Below are 18793 nucleotides of genomic sequence, written 5' to 3'. Positions count from 1 at the left end.
TTAAAAGGGCCAAAACACAGTACAAAACCACCAGGAACCAACAGAAACACTTAATGGTCTCTGTGGGCTTTTTCAGCAGGGTGATTAACGCTTCATTGGAAACAGTTCTACAGGTCAGCTCTTCGGTGTTTGGCGGATCCAGGCTGAGGTAAGGTGGACTGTGCTGGACTGCACGGTGAGGGATGTTATAACTCTGCGAACCCTCGCACGCAGTCAGTGCGTCGCGCGCGCGCGCGCCCTCGCCCGCGTTCTAACCGTCAACCGTCTCGGTCTTGTTGCCACAGCAACCGCTGAGGAGAAATCTGTGCAGCTTGTGGTGCCGCATTGAGGGGGATGTAGCGCTTCTGCTCGGGCAGATGGGACCTCAAGATTGACCGTGACTCACCAACAGCAGGCGACACGGAACGGCGAGAAAGGGAGAACGCTGTTCTGATTAGCCCCCTCCAGTCTCCGGCTTCGGAGACACCGGCGCCGGACACGCGTTTGTTTTTCACCCCGTGAAGCTGGAACCGGAGGGTGAGTGTTGCTGGATGTCCGTTAGTCCTCGGCTACGTGTTGACTGATTATCAGGATCGGCAGCCGTTAAAAACGCTGGAAGGATCGCGCCGTTAATCCGGGGAGAGACTGACGGTCAGTGAGGCAGATGTAGCTACATTTGATGCCGAGGCAGCTTAACGGTGAGAGTTTGTTCTGAGACACAGACGCGCCCGGTCCGTCGTTTGGAGTCAGTTAACGTTAGTTAGCTAATTGTTGTGAGCGTTTCAGCTGGCAGTCCGAATCGCCATGGGACCGTCAGGAGTTACAGAAGCAACAGGGATGATTTCTCATTCGGTCATTTCCCTCTTGAAGCCTCATGATGCGAGTTGATGGCAGCGGGATCAAATTCTGTTATTCTCCTTTATAACGCCGTATTATGGAAACCCGTTTCTGCCACTGGAGAGATTATATACAGCCGTGTAGTCAGTCATAATAATGAGGACAGTTTCCATAGTATGACTGAGTGTCTCATAATAATGACTGACTATCTCACCATAATGAGAACATTTTCTCGTAATTAAGTCAGAATTATGCGCTAGAAGCTCATTATTATGACATAGCAAGTCATAATTATGAGAAAGTAAGTCATAATTATGAGAAGTCATAATTATGATTTAGTATCAATTAAGAGATTATAAATCATAATTATGAAATAAAATATATTTATTATTATGAAATACTCATCATACTCAGTAATGAGATGCTAAGTCATAATTATGAGAAAGTAAGTCATAATTATGAGATACATAGCCATAATTATAAGACACTAAGTCATAATCATAAAATAGGATCGCATTATTATGAGATACAAAGTCATAATTATGAGATACAAAGTAATAATTATGACTTGGTATCTCATATCATGACTTTCTCATATTTACGACATAGCGTCTCATAATCATGACTTAATGTCTCATAATTATGACTTGCTATGTCATAATAATAAGCTTCTAGCACATAATTCTGCACAATTATGAGACAGGATCTCATTATTTTGAGATACTAAGTAATAATTATGAGATCCAGTGTCATAATAATGAGATACTAAGTCATATGATTTAGTATCTCATAATAATTATGACTTGGTATCTCATATCATGACTTTCTCATATTTACGACATAGCATCTCATAATCATGACTTAATGTCTTATAATTATGACTTGCTATGTCATAATAATAAGCTTCTAGCACATAATTCTGCACAATTATGAGACAGGATCTCATTATTTTGAGATACTAAGTAATAATTATGAGATCCAGTGTCATAATAATGAGATGCTAAGTCATATGATTTAGTATCTCATAATCATGACTTTCTCATAACCATGACATAGCATTTCATAATTATGACTTTTTCATAAATATGACATAGCATCTCATAATTATGAGATTATTACTTTATTGTTATGACTCACTACATGGCTACATATTTTTTCCAGTGGTAGAAATGGGCTTCTGTACTGTATTAGCCTTGAACCCATTGTTTAAGGCTACAGTATTTCGATGTCTTATTTCTTGTCTGTGTTTCTGAGTTAAACGCAGTTTTAACATCAGAGACCTGTTGGATTATGGCAACACATGAAATGAAATTGAGGCTCATGTTTTTCTTCATCACGATCCTAAATATTAATTAATAATACTATTTTTGCAATTGCTTGACATTCTGCTCATCCTGCCTTTCTTGCTGCAGACAGTGGCTAAGTTATGCTGCACAGCCCTGAAAGCTGCTCTCTTATATTTTTCCCTCCAGTGAAAATAAGCCAGGCCTCAGAATAATGTAGGCCTAAACCATCCATATGTGCTGTCTGTCTAATTACAGCAGGCCAGTGTTTTCCCTCTCATCCAAAGTGGGCTCTCTACAGTCTTTGAATCATTTGTTGATGATCAGAATGTGTTTGAAGTGGCACTGAAACTGGGTATGAAAGTGCATCATCATGTAGAGGCTAGTGGTGCCAGTACTGTAATGAACTGTGGGAACAGTCAATGAGAGGCTTCACAGAGTGTTACATAAACTCTTAAATGGAGGGCGAATTCTAATTAATTCAAAGAAAAGAAGCTGCCTCGACATCATCCTATAGACCCGATCCCCATAAGCACCTACAGGCCGTAATAGGGCTTGAGAGACTAATGTGGTAATGACAAAGTGGGAAGACATGGATTAGTTGTGCTAATGCTTAGATGGTGAGGATGAAATGGGCAAGGACAGACATGAAGGTAAAAGACTTGCCTTATAGGCACTGTAAAAACGTTAGCATTACTATTAAAGGGCAATTCCAGAGGTTTTTCCAAATTTCTGCATAATTCAGTCTTGGAGATGTAAAGTCATTCATAGTGGAAATGATTCAAGATTCAAACGTGCACTCTCTCTGTAAGGGGTGGTGATAGGAACCAGGGGATTGCAATGTCTACAACTCTAATACAGCCTCTAGTGAACCTATCTGTGCCTTCTGAGCTCTTATATATAATGTTGATAATAGTAAAATAGTGATAAATATGAAAAAATACAACTGGCTACAATTTTGCCTGTATATCCACCACAAATTGCTTTAAAAAAATATGTTTTAGGCCAAAGCCTTATCTAAAAAAATTTTGTCTCAGGCATCAGGCAGTGTATTCCTAACCCTTTAATGTTATAACTTAATGTGAGTGAGTTTTTAGAGGCATTAAACTCTTAAGACGTCTGGTTCCTATCACCACCACTGTGAACAATTCTGACTCAGCAAATTTCTCTAGAAAGCAGCATTTCACACCAAACCACTCTGAATGACTTTGTTTACATCTCAACCATTTAGTTATGCTGAAGTTTTGAAAAACCGGTGGAGTTCCCCTTTAACAACCAGATGTTTTTCTCCATAGACATTACTAGACACATGCCAGCATTTGAAACAGTTCTGCAGGAACATCTTCCCTGTGCAGAATTTTCATAATTCATAGACACCCACTGGCCCACAAACTGCAGGCCTCAAGGTTTACACTGTTTCATTTACTTTGAAAAGCCCCCCCGAAAAGAGGAGTGGTTTCAAAACTAGGCCACTAATGACCTGTGTTAGTCTGACAGCTCCGTGCCGGCAGTGGAGTGGAAGAAAGCGGATTTCTCGAGCACTTCCACTCCCATGTGAGATAGCCACCAAGCTGTCCCATCAAATCACACACAAAGAGATAACGCCGTCTTCTCAGTGCAGGTGCATTCTTTCGAGAGATAGGAGATAAATTTAGCAATTGGCAAGAGTCCAAAGTTGCTCACAGAAGGAAAACAGAGAGTAGGCCTGAAGACCTGTTAATACATGTGGATAATAAACGTGTTGGACTGGAAATGGTGTCAGCAGCACTTTATGTTTGTTGTTATTCTGAAATGGTAAAATATGCTGTGAAGATTCGCTGGTCTAGTGCTTGTGAAGGAGGCTTGTTTTGATTCAGTATTTGTTGAGACAGCAAATCTTAGATCAGCCCCTGTACGTAGGTTTACATCAATACAATTATTGTACAGTATTTTCTATATGTACATACTGCTGCTGTCGGAACAAAACCACGTATCTCCAAAATAATAACTTTACAGGAGAAGAAAAAAACCTACTTTACATTTAATATAAGTCAATGGAACCAGACGTTTTTTCAAGTCATTTTGGGCCATTTCTGTTTGTCTGTTCACCATGAAGGACAGTAGGCATTTTCAAATTATGTCAAAAACTGAAAAATGACAAATATGGAGATACAAGGTTTTGTTCTGTCAGCATCAATATATATACATGTATAAAATTATATTATAGGGGTTAGGGTAAGGGTCATTCTTCTGAAAAAGCCTCAAACCATCTCTGTAAATATTTGTGTCATAATTATCACTTAGATAAACAATATTGATAAAATTTAGTATGTCAGTTGGACCTTATATAGTATAGCATAAAAGTGCTATGATTATTGTTTCTATTTTAATTTTTTTTACCCTAATTCTCATTACTGCAGTGTGTCTGCATGTCTGTTTCACATCATTTTATGTATCTATTTTCATTTTAAATGTTTTTAAATTGGACAGTAAAACCTGAGTGACTTTTAACTGCTGAATATATTAAATTTAATGATCAAAACAACAATGTGGCACATCAATGGTTGTCAAAATATTGCAGAAATGAGATAAAATGGCAAAATATTAGATTTTGTGAAATACATTTATTTTAATAATTAGCATTAAAATACTTAGTCCGACAACAACATATAGATTGTGAAAAGAAAGGTTGAGAAAACAAAACATTATTTATGCATTTATCTCATTGTGGTAATGAGAATGTGGTCTCTTACTACTGAAAAGGTTAAAACTCAATTTACAAATAATCATTCAGGTTTACTTTTAATTATTTAACCAGGTATCAGTGTTTATATATCGCTGTTGTCGGAAGAAAACCTTGTATCTCCATTTTTGATGTTTTTCAGTTTTTGGCATAATTTGAAATAACCCGTTACCCTTTACATCGTTTGTACATTTCATGATGAATGGACTAAAAGAAATGACCCAAAATGACTTGTAAAAATGTCTGGTTCCATTGACTTACATTAAAAGTAACACAGGTTTTTTCCTTCTTCTGCGAAGTTACCATTTTGGAGATACGAGGTTTTCTTTCAACAGCGATATGCAAAAAATGAATCATGAAATCATTAAGGTTTAGTCATTTTTATTTTTTCCTGTTGGGTCCCAGTGTTTGTCATATATGTCAGAATAAGCCATAATTAAGCCCTTACAATAAACAACAGCAATGAGACATTTTTTGTAAAAGTCATATAAGCATGGTATGGCATTGTTTGATGGCCTGTATTTAAAATAAAGGGGTCACTAAAATGTAAATACAGCATAGTCTGGCGTTGTAATGTAAAAGGTAGAAGGTTAATGTATGTGTTTACGTTAGAGGGGCTCAGTTATATTACTAACATTCTGAAATAGTGTGAAGATCTATAAATTTTAACCATTTGCATAATCTTTAATCTATCAATCTTACTTGTGACCCCACAGGACATTCAGAAGTCAGGCGTGCAGTGTAGCTCTCCTGAGTGCTCTGAATTGAGTGCAATAGTAGGAATTGAACTGGCCATTAAAGTTGAACATTACTGAGCTGCAGTGATCAATTTTGCATAGACTCATTTTGCAATCAATCAAATGTCCTGATAGATGGATCACCCACTTCATTGCAGTGGCTTAATCTCCAGAGGCCTGATTCTCGTAAGCAAAAATGGGCTATAATGGTGTGGAAAGGTGTGATTTTAATTTTAATGTAAGATTAAATAGATACCCTAACTGGATTTTGGAATCTGCTTTTTGATAAATTTGGCATGAAATTACAGCAACATGATGAGCTCTGTTCTTTACAACTGTTCCATAAAGACCTTATAATGACAAAGATCTTTGTTAAAGAAGGCACAGGACGCATCCTCTACAGGAAATAAATGTAAACATGGCATTTTTGTGCAGATTTTAGCGCAGAATTTTGATTTAATGATTAAATTCAGCAGATATACAGTGTTTTTTGTAGAGGATGTGTACTTATTCTAAACGTTTGCATATATATATATATATATATATATATATATATATATATATATATATATGTATATATTAATGTTGATCCTTGTTGCAGACTAAAACATATCTTCAGCTGTTAGAGTACTGTTGATTATTGATTATTGTTTATAAATATTGTACTTTTTGCTCTCTGAATTTTGCGAAAAACAAGGATAATCAAAATAAAAACATTAAAGAAGAAGGCAAAATGTTCTTTACTTTCAATGCAAGTTAATGTAAAAAGATTTTATTCTAAGTAATTTTGAAGCCTTTCTATTTGTCATTAAATTTCCACACAATGTAAAGGACAGCTGACGTATTCAAATGATATAGTAAAAAACAACAAAAATGGAGATACTTCATCATAACACCTATTAGTAAGTTAAATGAATGAATTAATAACTGAATAAACTGAGTAAATAAAAATGAAACAGCAAATACAATCTACAATATTTTTTACACTTTGATTCATGAAAGAATAACTAAATCAAAATAACTGTACCTGTGTGTGTTTCCACCTCTAAACTCGTTTCTTCTTCAGTTTCCTCTAAAATGTGTGCATTTAGTGTTGAAATAGATGTACTTGTACATGCATGTGTACCAGGTTTAGTAGATCAGGGACATCACTAAACTGTGCTGGACAAATAACAAAACAGCTTCAATCAGGGAGGCTGATTTGAACAGAGAAAAACATTTTCTTTACTTCTTTATTTCAGTTCAGGAATTCTTGATTTAAATTTGTTGATGTTGACTTTTGTTTTAGATCACTGTTATGGGAAAACGTCCCTCTTAGGCTCAATCTAGTCCTGTTGCATAGACGACCAGATATTTGGCCACAGCAGCTGCGATTAGCACCCCTAAAGATTTCATTTAAACAGGGCTGCAAATTTGACAAGTGAGAGGACCAATAACAGGTGACTAAAGCTTACAAACAAATTTGTGAGTTTGGACCATGCCTTCAACATGTGGTGGTAGTCTGAGGGAAGACTGATTGATGGAGGGGTGAGAAATTGAGAGTGGGAGAGGAGAGAGGGGAGAGAGTTCTGGGCGGCTTCTGCCTGGAGCTAGAAGGCCGGACCCCCTCTAGGTAGTACTGATATAGGACTGAGGAACAGGGAGGAGATGGTGGTAGGGACTGCGAAAACTCTGTCATGGGAAACGGAAGGTAGGGATGGGAATTAAATAGGGCATTAGACCGGAAGGAGGAGGGGTTTCAGGCATGGTCCTCTTCCCAAATTTCAGTTATTTCATAATTCCATTTTAAATGTAAAACTGTGTAAGCAAAGTAAGTCTACAATTAGACTTATTCATATTTCATGCAAGTTATTAAATATATTGTATGTCAACGTTAAAAGACAAAAACAAACAAATTATTAATGAATAATGATAAAAAATATATACATTCGGTACAGAGATTTTGTTTTATAGTAGCAGTGCGAAATGCTATAAATATTTTAGCAAAATACCCAATAATTTTCAGAAATATGATGACAAGAAGAAAAGGACAGACTATTAATCACTGTTATGGCATAAGTCAACAAATGGTCATAGTACAGTAGTATTGAAAACAATTCCAGTGCAGGTTAGTACTTTTTGTTGTTATTGACTAAAACTAAATAAAACAACCATCACTTTTGATATTAATTAGAATTTTAAATTGTAATTGACAGCTATGATTGATATCAGCTCTTTGCAATTTCTTGCACAGTTTCTAAAAGTGAGGGGTCATTTAAAAAGCACATTTTTGAGTGCAAGGGGTCTTTAAAGATCTGCCACCATATATTACAGAAGGGTTGATGCTCTTTTCAGTATATCGTCACTGTCAGAACAAAATCTTGTATATCCAAAAAAGTAATTTTACAGTTAAATCAACACTATGTAAGTTGTAGGGATCTGGAGACCTCTCTGGTGGAAATGTGTAACTGCACACAATAGAAGAACACTTTGTAACGCGAGTTGTGGCTTGGTCCCCTTCCCCAAGCGGATGAACATGATGATTGTTAGAGCGTTGAAAGAGTATTCTAAGAGAACAGGCGGTGAAGGACGTGTCTTTCGAGGATGTGATTGTCAGCATATCTTCATCAGTTTATTTTGTACTTGAGGTCTAAACACTGAGCCGAAAAGACGGTCTTCTTTTAGAGCCTTTGCGCGACATAAAGACAGTTGACGTAGTCCAAACTCCCACCAGTTCCTCTGACAGTCACTCCCAATAGCTTGTTGGCAAAGACATGTGATTTAATAATGACTTTAAGACTGGATTTCTATAATCTTTGATTTCTATTTGCCATCTGCACTATCCTTTTCAGGATATGTGATGCACTTGGATCTTTTTCCTGGCAAATTATCTGACATTCCAGTAGTTGTTTTTTAATGGATGCTCTGACACTGGATACTTTAAAGCTGTGTGAAGCCCAAGATTTTGCAAGGTGTGCCAATGACTGCAGAATCCACTGTATGTGATTTAGGTTAAAGACATTCTGTGCATACAGAAAGATCTGTTTGCTCACTGTTTTGCTGAGTAAGGCTTGTGAAACATTCATGACTTGTTGGAGAGGAACGCCAGGCTGGTAAAAAAGTAAAGATGCAGATGCTGCATACAGTTTGTTGACATGCAAGCCAGATTTACTTTGTTGCGTGCTCGATTGAGAAGTTACCATGCATGCCCAGTGTTTCCTAATCTAGTCTGTCGTATCCATCTTTGTCGTGCTGTTGAAAACTGTGACAAAACAGGAGTAAAGTTGACAGAGTTTATTGGGTCTCACTCATTTCCCCCCACAAGCCCAAAAACCAACTGATTGGTGTAAACCTGATCCACAATTAGACTGCACACCTTTTTATTGGCAGTGCATTGGGGACAAGGCCTAACAGTGATGAGAAACTTGTTTAACTCTGGACAGTTGAGTCAAGTGTCTATGTTGTCATGGAATTAACACACCTTCAACCTCTTACAATTCCAGGCTTATTAGATACTAAGGCTTATTATTCAGTAATTAAAGGGACTTTAATGCAAACGAGACGAGCTATTCTTAGGTTACAGTATTGTGTAATAAGACTTGGGCCCATGGCCATGTAAGGGGTTAAACATCTCAAACCTCTCTTCAGTCCATTAGTAGACAATAATTCATGTCAAACCGCTGTTCAGCCAATTAGTAATCAATAAGTCATCTCAAATGTGTTGTTTGGTCAGTCAATCAATAATCCATAATTCATTGTTGTTTTACTGGAACTGTTGATTAAAATATAATTGATAATGAAATAGAAGATTAAATAAAAGAAAACAAGTTAATTGAGGGTTCGGTGTTCAATAGTCTTTCACTCACTCACTGGTTTGACAGAATTCATGATTTTGTATTATTTTTGCATTTTTGCCCATCAGTGTTCTCTGACTAAGGTACCCACCCTGCATTGCATAAATATAAACAACCATTGGGTACCAATGGCCGTGATGCACAGGCTATTGAATACAGATGTGATTTTTGGCTTCCTATCATTAACATATCTGGCTTCCTTATGTATTTGCCAGCTAGCAGCCCTTGCAAAAATCTCCTTCTCTAGACCAGTGCGGCACCGCAGCAAAGGGCAAATGGGCATGTTTACAACAATGGTGCATCTTTAAGTTTTAAGAAATTATGTTGAGTTTAACAACATTGTCTTATTCTTTGTTTAGTTCTCTGTTCTAAATGATTGTGAAACAAAACAGAAAATGAAACAGAAGTATATTTGTGTTAAAGTCATTCTGACTAGCCAACAAAAGGGCTCAGGCATTCAGGCTGTTTAGCATTCCTTACATCACTCTGCAGCAGAACTACTTTCTCTTCAAGGAAACAGTTCTGTTTTCCTCCCGAGTACAACGGCAGCACTGGAGGAAGAAAGGAGAAGACATGTGCACTGCCAGGAGGAATGAAAGTTGTAGATACCTAAACAGCTTGTCAAGGTGTTTGTGTATACAAAGGATACACATGTCAAAAATCATGAACTGTGCCTTTAAAGCACTGGGATTTGGGAAGGAAACCCAAAGGGAGGTATAAATGTTGGCACTGAAAAATAGGTTTGTATCATGCTTGTTGACCACAGGACAGGGACACAGATGGTGTTTGCTGGTTAATCTGTTACGTTTCTGGCATCTCTACCTGTACAACGTCCCCCCTCTCAGGCGCTAAAAACACTCACACATTTGTTTGTTTTTAAACAGTGTTAGGACATGAAGTATATTCATGTTCCATATGTGTTGGCATTGCAGTCGTTGGAAAACATTGTAACCTATAAATTTACAAGTAATTTTGGGTGATTTATACTGGCATTTTGTCTTGAAATAAAGGACAGATGGTGTTTTTCAATGGGTGTGAAAAAAGTAATGAAAACAATGGAGTTGGAGAAAGTTTTGATGTGATATTGACAATATGTAACAACCTATACATAATAATATATCCCATATGTACTCTGGGGGACCATGACTGTTAGAGCTAGGCCTTTAGTGTTTTGTGTGTGTGTGTATATATATATGCTAATTTCTGCCACTCTCTAAGGGGAATACTAATAGTATGTTAATGTTAAGCTACTTGCTTAAATATTGCTTGTATTTGCATATTTGCATCAGTGACATATCTAGAACTTCCAGAAGGCTTACAGGCTTACAATTTCTTACAAAATTGGTCCCATCTATATTAAACCTTGACCTCCACTGTCAGTTCCTGCTTGTGTTGGTAGTTATTCTGATGTGTAACCATTAGATATAAAACCATTAGATATAAAACCATTAGATATAAAACATTAGCAGTCGACAGAGCGATAGGTGACCAGTCGTTTCCAATTTGTAGCTGCAATTTAGTGACAAGTTACATAGTGGCAGGGCTAGAAGTGGAGCTGAAATTTTCTCAAACTTATGCAAATGAACCATAATGCGGTGAAGTGACAATCATAAACACGGTGGTCCGAGTTCTCAGGTCCCAGCCTCTGCTCTCCGCGTTTTTTGTTTCTACTGGCATTTCATTCTTATGCCCAATAGTTTTGTGCCAAAAAAGGAAGAGAAACTTACAAACTTACAAACTTATATTTTTTACATTTTCTTTTCAGCTGCTAACATGAACGAACAGTGAGGCCTTCTGCCCAGCTCCTGAAGGCCTACCTAATGGGAGAGCTTGGTGGCTTTACCATAAATAAGAGAAGTGGTTCAATACTTGCAGAGTGTAAATACAACAAGTGTAATGATACTATTAAATAAGCATAGATTAAAACGTACAGACATGTATTTTAATTCCCGGAAAACATTAGGCCTTCAAAACTAGTGGGGACCAGAGTATATGTGACTGCATATGATAGAAATTTTTACAGAATATGAATAAACCTAACCTGACCTTTTGTAAAAACCACATCCTTTTGGTCCTGACATTGTAAGTTTCCTGTGTCCCTCTCTGGTCAGAACATTCTTTTTGTTCTGAAAACGTACAAAAGCAAACGCTCTCCCACACACACAAGAGGTTTCGCAATGCATGTTGCTACAGCTGCAGCTCCCCGAAGCAGCAGTCGGCCAAGCGATTTTTCCTTATAGTTGTGACATTATCTCTTAAGACTCACATTAAAACTGCGACAATCCATGCATGCTGAAGGGATGCTGGTGTCAGTTTGAGATAGTCTGAGCTCTCTGGAATGTCTTATTATAGACCTTTGGGCAGAGCATGTGCCGGCTGGCTTATGTTGCATGACAGGAAGGAGGTCACTGTGGGGTGCTGAAGTCCTCGGGTTTCCACTCTGATAAAGCGGTACAATAAAGACGAAACAAGCAGAAATAGAAACACACAAACAGGTGTTCAGCAGCACCTGAATAGCATCTAAAAGAAGCCTTTTCTTGCTGTGAATAGAGTGCAGTTTCCTTTAGCGCTGTGGATAAGCTCTCCATACCACACAGGTTAACATGCACCAGTGAAGATGCAGCTACATTGATTACTCAGCTAAATGTAGATGTGCCCTCAGGCGTGTATTGGCTTGCTGCATTTTTAATAGGTAATGAATTCAAGCTGGAAAAAAAAATATATGTTTTCACATGCTGTGCCCCCTACGTTCTGGACATGGGGGGCTGACCCGCTGTCTTCTGCTCAGTAAACCGCCCGCTGCTATTTATGTAAGCTTTTTGCATCAGGATCCCTCGGAGATAAGCTGCCATACAATGTCAAAGTCATAATTTCTCTGTCTCTCCTCTCCTTCAGGGGGTCGATGTGCGTGTCTCTGCGTATGTGTGAGTGTGAGAGAGTGGGGTACTCTTAATCAGAGTCATCAAGGGCAGTTGGGGGGCTGCTGTGTTATATAAAGCCCACTCTGTTTCCTCCAGCATGGGCGTGAGCTATTTATAGGCCGGGTTCAAATTCTAACAACCTGCACTACGAGACAGAGAGAGAAAGAAGAGAGGGAGAAAAGGAAAAACAAGGCGAGAAATAAGGAAACTGAGGTGTTACATAATGTTAAATGAGATGTTCGTGTCTGGCGGCGTAGCTCCGGCAGTGGGCTACCTGTAGGTCCGTGCATGAATCATTCTCTCAGGGGACTAGAAAGCTAATTACGCATCCAGGCACCTGCATCGGCTCCTTAACTCAGCCTGGAGCGCTGCATCCCACCACACCCTCTTTCTACGTGAGCTTTCCTTCATCTCTTGTGCAGCCCACGCATGGATGCAGCCCACTTGTCAGATGTAAATAATGAGCCATATGCTAAGACCACCATAATTCTCCCTTCTTCATTTCCTAGATGGTATAGAGTCACACTCGCATACACGCACAGCTATGACGTAACCGACAGCTTTATGTATGTGAAAGGCATGATGAATGCAGAGGCTGTAAATAAAGTGAGGTTAGGGACAATATAAGGTTTTTGACCACAAAGGGCAAGTCATCAAGTCACGGACGACGTACAGTGACGCCACTGTAATTCATTCGATGGCCGTAATGTGGGGTGACATTGAATGACCCCAAAGATTACTGCTCTCTTTTTCTCCTCTCTAGATGCTCTCAAGGGAATACTAGCTCATAGTCATGACATACTGGCAGAAGAATAGCTGTCAATGAAATTCAGATTTTTTATGCATACTATCACCGTCATAGCAAAACCTCATATTTCTGAAATGTGACTTTACAGGAGTAGGAAAAACACTAAATCTGTAAGTGAATCAGGAGAAAACATGCTAAATATGGTGTGTGTGTGCTGCTGTGAGTCACTCTGTAACGCCTGAAATAATACTTTAAAAGTCAGAGGCGTCGGCTTGGATTTGGTGGGAGTTTTTCAGACCCTCTCATACGTCTTTACGTGTTAACGTCACACGCACAGTCTCAAAAAGAAGGTCTTGCTCGATGTTTAGATCTCAAACACAAAATCAAATTAAACTGATGATGATGATGACAATAGTAGATCCTTCACTTACATCCTCGGAAAACACGTCCTTCACCAAGTTTTGCACGTTGCATGCAATTATACATTATTTTCACCAGAGAGGTCTCCAAGTCCCCAAACTTACATAGTGTAACTATAATTGAACGGGGGACATTAATTTGTCTTTTTCATTTCACTATTAATGTCACAACTCATCGTTTATTAATAATCATAAGGTAATGTGGTACTACAACCACCCAACCCCAATCCAAACACCCCCCCCATACCCATCCAGCCACCCTTTGAGTGAAAGAAAAGGCAGCGACAGCTGAGAGACAAAGCAGAAAACATAAAGAAAAAAATATATATATTGATAGACAAACTGGACAAGACAGGACAGATAAACAAGAACATTTAACAAAACAATAAACAGGGTAGTAATGCACCCCCCCCCATGGGTTTTGACCTTTTCTTGATGAGTTTAGAAAGAGAAAAATCTGCTGTAAGTCTTTCCAAGTTGCAGTGACCTGACATTTTGGTTCTGTCCTTCATATTCAGCAGTATAACTTTTTTGGCAATAGTAAGTGATATTAATATAAAGGATTTGAGGTGATGAAAGTGAGAAAAGGTCATTGAGTAGTACTACTATGGGACATAAAGGGATGACAAGGCCCAAAATCTCTGATAGCCTGTCCATGACCCCTGACCAAAACTGCTGGGTTGGGGGACAAATCTTGAAACCATGATAGTAATTGTCTGTTAAAGCTGGGCAATGTTGCCAGGCATAATCTATGTTCTGTAAAGCGTTTTATAATGAATTAGCTGGAGTTTTGAATTTCTGGTCATAGAAAGGATGTCGTTGCATATATTTTACCAGTTGAGATTACATTTAAGGGTATCATTTCTCCAATTTCTGCTCGTTCTCTACTCAGTACTTTAATTCAAGCCTGTGATATTAACGATGGAGTTCTTTAGGCTGTTAGCTATCTTTTAGCCTGTTAGCTAGCTGACCAGCCAGAAGATAAGTTTGCCAGCCCCTCACTTTAAACAAAAATGGGTTCTCACTTCATCAGTATACTCGGTGGTCCATGCGAGCAGCATGAGAGTCAAAGATCATTCCTTTAACAGCAGCAGGGTTTTTTGTGCCGTGGTGTAGTAATACAGAGTTCAGGGGTTGTGAGGCGGTCATAGGTGTGCGTATATCATGGATTTTACAACAGCTTAGAACTTGCCTCAGCCAATCAGGTTTTAGAACCAGACTATCCGTTTTATAAACATCCAAATACATTTTGGGGCCACTGTATTCTCCATATTAAATTAAATTAAATAATACCTGAAAAAAAGTATTACTTTTGTAACTGAGTTTATTTTTACTTGTGTTCTTATTTCAGAAAGAAGAAAAGTGCTTCCTGCTGAATACTTGCAGGTCAATACTTGATAGACATGAAATGTCTATCGTCCTCACTTAAGAACACTTGGCTGAAGAAATGGACCCATTTAAGGATGACTTTACCCAGTATTTTATAGACTGTTTTCCTTTCTGCAAATTCCTTAATCAGCTATGGATAACTGTGGAACAGCATTGTCTCAGGATTCTGAACTAGAATGAATTCAGTGACTAAAGCTCTATAACATTTCATTACCTCCTATTTAATAACTAGTGTTTCTTTTCTTGATTGTCGTCATCACTCCATGCAACTCTAAAACAAAACACTTATCTATATGTATCAATATAAGTATTATGCATGGAAAATAAGATTTTGCATGCACTACTGTGAATATGTGAATTATAGCTTTCAGGGTCATACTGATTATTAGCCCCTCAGTGTTTGATGACTGGGCTGATTTAGAACCTCATTTAGAACTTTATTATTTGCTCACATCTGTAGCTAATGTTACATCAGAGAAACTGAAGAGTTCTATGAAATATGAAACCACACTATTAAAAAAATTGACCAAATAAAATCTGTTAAGCAAAGCAGGAATCAGGGAACACTGAGCAGGACGGCCCGTTATCAGCCTCAGTGTTTAATTACTTGGTAAAATTTAATTTCCTTTGAGGAGTAGTTACATCATAGCAGCCAAACAGCTCTAAGAAAAATGACACCACACTGTACAAACAGAATTTGAAAAAAATCCCCAAAAAGTTACCGCAAAGCAGAAATCCAGGGCGCTTGCAGGACAGCCAGGTGCTGTTACGTAGCACGCTCAGACTGTCTGCTTCTTAACGTTCCCACCTGCATTCTGGCCCCCTCTGCTCCTCTTCTCCCGCTCTCAGGATGAGCCACAAATCAGACTCGGAGGCGGAGGCCTCGCAGGCGTCTGTGGTCTACACGCTAGAGGAGCTGGAATGCAAGATCTGCTACAATCGCTACGACATGCGCATGCGCAAGCCCAAGGTACTCAGCTGCCTGCACCGTGTCTGCGCCAAATGTCTGAAAAAGATGGTGGAGCTGGACGCGTCGCCCAGTATCGTCAGCTGCCCTTTCTGCCGCCATGAGACGCACGTGCCCGACGAGGAGATCTGGCTGCTGCAGGACGACAGCAACATCCTGGCCATCCTCACCTACCAGGACCAGGCCAGGAAGAGCGGCTCGGCACCCGCTGGCGAGGTTCTGCTCACCCCTAACAGCCTGAGTGGAGGTGGTGGGGGGGGTGGAGAGCAGGCCCACAGCTCCTCCGACTGCTTAGTCATCACCATCATGGAGGTCCCGGGCGAGTCGCAGTCTTCCGACTCCATGAGCATGCTGAACATGGTCCGCATGTACCGGCCGGCCAGCTTGGACTCACTGCCCTGCCACCTGCCTGTGCAGAAGTGTCGCGCATGGACGTCACGCACAGTACCCCGCTTCCTCATGGGCTTCCTCTGCCTGGTGTACTTCAGCTCGCTTCCCGCTGGGTATCTATCTGCTGATGATCCAGCAGCTAACCTTGGGCGTCATCCTGGTCAGCCTGGTACCCTCCACCCTGGTCCTCTGCGTCTTCTATGGCTTCTGTCAGTGCCTGTGCCATGAGATCATGGAGGCTATCGCCACATAGCCAGCGTAGCTTCCACGTGTTTTAGCCCATCACTAGACATTATGCACTTCACTTAGCAAGACCTGTAAAGAATAAAGCCAAAATCACAGATGTATCTGTTAAACCCCCTGTCTGACTGCTCACCTACTGTTGCACCGGAATATACCAGCATTTAACAGTGAACTCAGCAATCCCCTTCAGATTGTATGCAGGGCAGGACACCTTGAATCGAGCAGTTAGGACTTGAGGACCATTGCAGGTTGTGTGGATTGAGCTTAGGCTGCCTCAGCTTGCTGGCATTTTTGTATTTGTTAGCTCAGTCAGTGGGCCTTCAACACAACTGTGATCCTTTTACATACCACTAATCAGAGAATGAGATTCTGTCATACCCAACATGGAAACTATGGGCTTTGTTCTATTACATGAGTCGAAAATGTGTCCTATCTACATTAAGTTGTTTTATGAAAATCTATTTGTTGTATAACTTTAAAGCATAGTCACCATATCTTTGTCAAAGTTTCTAGTTGCCTTTGTAAGGCATGTCAATTCCCAAGCTGTATTTTAATGTTGTATTTGGAAAAACAATGTGTTTGTCATTGCTATGAGAATGAACAAATACCTTCTAACCGCCTAAACTGTTATTAGATATTCAATAAAGACTCAAAAGACCGCCAGCTGGATGTCACTTGATGGGGAATTGTAAAGGCCTAACACAGTAGCAGAAACTGAATTGGGAAAAAAGTAAATCATTCAGGCAAAATTTAGACTGGCCAGCTTTTCAGCTGAGAGGACCATTTTTCAGGGGGTTTGAATAATGAAACGTTTCTATAAACATAATTTCAGTATGTCATCTGAATTTAAAAAAAAAAAGATACTGACAAAAGAATAGCCAAAAACAGAGAGTTCAGAGTCTGATATGTATTAAAATACTTATGAGAAAGTGATTCATAGCCAACGTAGCTTCCATGTGTTTTAGCCCATCACTAGACATTATGCACTTCATTTAGCAAGACCTGTAAAGAATAAAGCCAAAATCACAGATGTATCTGTTAAACCCCCGTTTAACAGATGGCCAGAGGAAGTGTGAGAGTTTATGACTCTGATGTTTTTCTAACTGAATGAACTAATCTTGGTGGGGTTGCTTGGGATACTAGACCTGTGGGAGCGCTGATGTGTCAAGGGTCCTCTCCTCATCGACCTGCTGCTTTCAAAACGAGCCTGAGTAACCACAGGGGGCGTCAACAAAGATTCCTGGCCTGTTCCTCTGCAGTCCCGCGCCTCTCTCCCAGCTGACAATTAACTGCACCTAAGCCCCAACACGTACACACAAACATAGGAAAAAAGGTGGTGTGCATGGATCTGATGTAACCTTGCTCAATATAAATCACACTCCTCTTTCCATGAGTCACATTAAGTATGTGTTTATTTTGAAACGAGGTTTCCCCTCAGATGTGACGTACGTCCTCTGGTTGATTCTGAGGGCATCAGCTGCAGGCTTTGGGCCTAATTGAAACGTGTGTCCCTGAAGGCCAGCTTCTAGGAAGCCATCGGAAAGGAAGTGCAGAGGTGAGTTGGGTGATAATAGAGTGGTTGGCAGCAGATGCAGTCAAACTGTGATATGAGACTGTCAACACAATAGAATGGGAAGAAGGCATGACATCCTGAAGGACTCTTAGAAAGATTCAGGTAATCACTGGTTTCTTTCTTTCAAAGTTGGAAGGCAGTTACACTGATTTTTTAAACTATGTGTATAATTAAATGATCATGTACACAAAGTCATTCAGACTTGTGCTCCATTCTCGACAAACCAGAATGTCAGGATTGTACATAGCAGTGGTGATCGGAACCAGAGAGTCCTCATAAAGCCACTTCGTTGAAAGGTTTTATATGAAATACATTGCCTGACGCCTGAGACATTGTTTCACGACAGTTTTGGCCTCTTTTTTAATATATTCATGGTGGATGCAGGCAAAATATATAAGGCAAAATAGTTCTCAAAGAAAATTTATTTTTTTCAGATTTATCACTTTTTCATCATTATCAATGTGCTTAGAAGACGTACAGGTTCCCCAGTCATTTTGGATAGTAAATAAAATACTGCACTGTAGACATTGCAACTCCTGGTTCCTATCACCACCACTGTAAAGGAAACAGAATCAGTAAGTGTCTCTACAGTGAACCATTTCACATCAAACCACTCTGAATGACTATGTTTACATCTCAGTCATTGTATTATTCCCGAAATTTTGGAAATCCAGTGGAATTCTATTTTAAATAGGTACATCAACAAGAACTAATTTGTGATGTTGGATGATGTTTTGTGGGATCCCATTCAA

At 39.4% G+C, this 18793-nt stretch overlaps 1 protein-coding gene across 1 annotated transcript; it reads left to right on the top strand.

Moving 5' to 3' along the window:
* The first annotated feature begins 291 nt into the window (after window positions 1–291).
* LOC118808516 (E3 ubiquitin-protein ligase RNF182) lies at window positions 292–17131 on the top strand. Its single transcript, XM_036571248.1, is given in 3 exon segments — window positions 292–516; window positions 14831–16330; window positions 16332–17131. Coding segments are annotated over 2 exon segments (759 nt in total). The 5' UTR covers window positions 292–516; window positions 14831–15718; the 3' UTR covers window positions 16479–17131.
* The last annotated feature ends 1662 nt before the right edge of the window (window positions 17132–18793 follow it).

This window comes from Colossoma macropomum, unplaced genomic scaffold (genome assembly GCF_904425465.1).
Source record: "Colossoma macropomum unplaced genomic scaffold, Colossoma_macropomum, whole genome shotgun sequence".
In the NCBI taxonomy this organism is placed as follows: Eukaryota; Metazoa; Chordata; class Actinopteri; order Characiformes; family Serrasalmidae; genus Colossoma; species Colossoma macropomum.
Note: the sequence above shows the minus strand (reverse complement) of the source record. Positions and strands in the feature narration are given on the sequence as shown.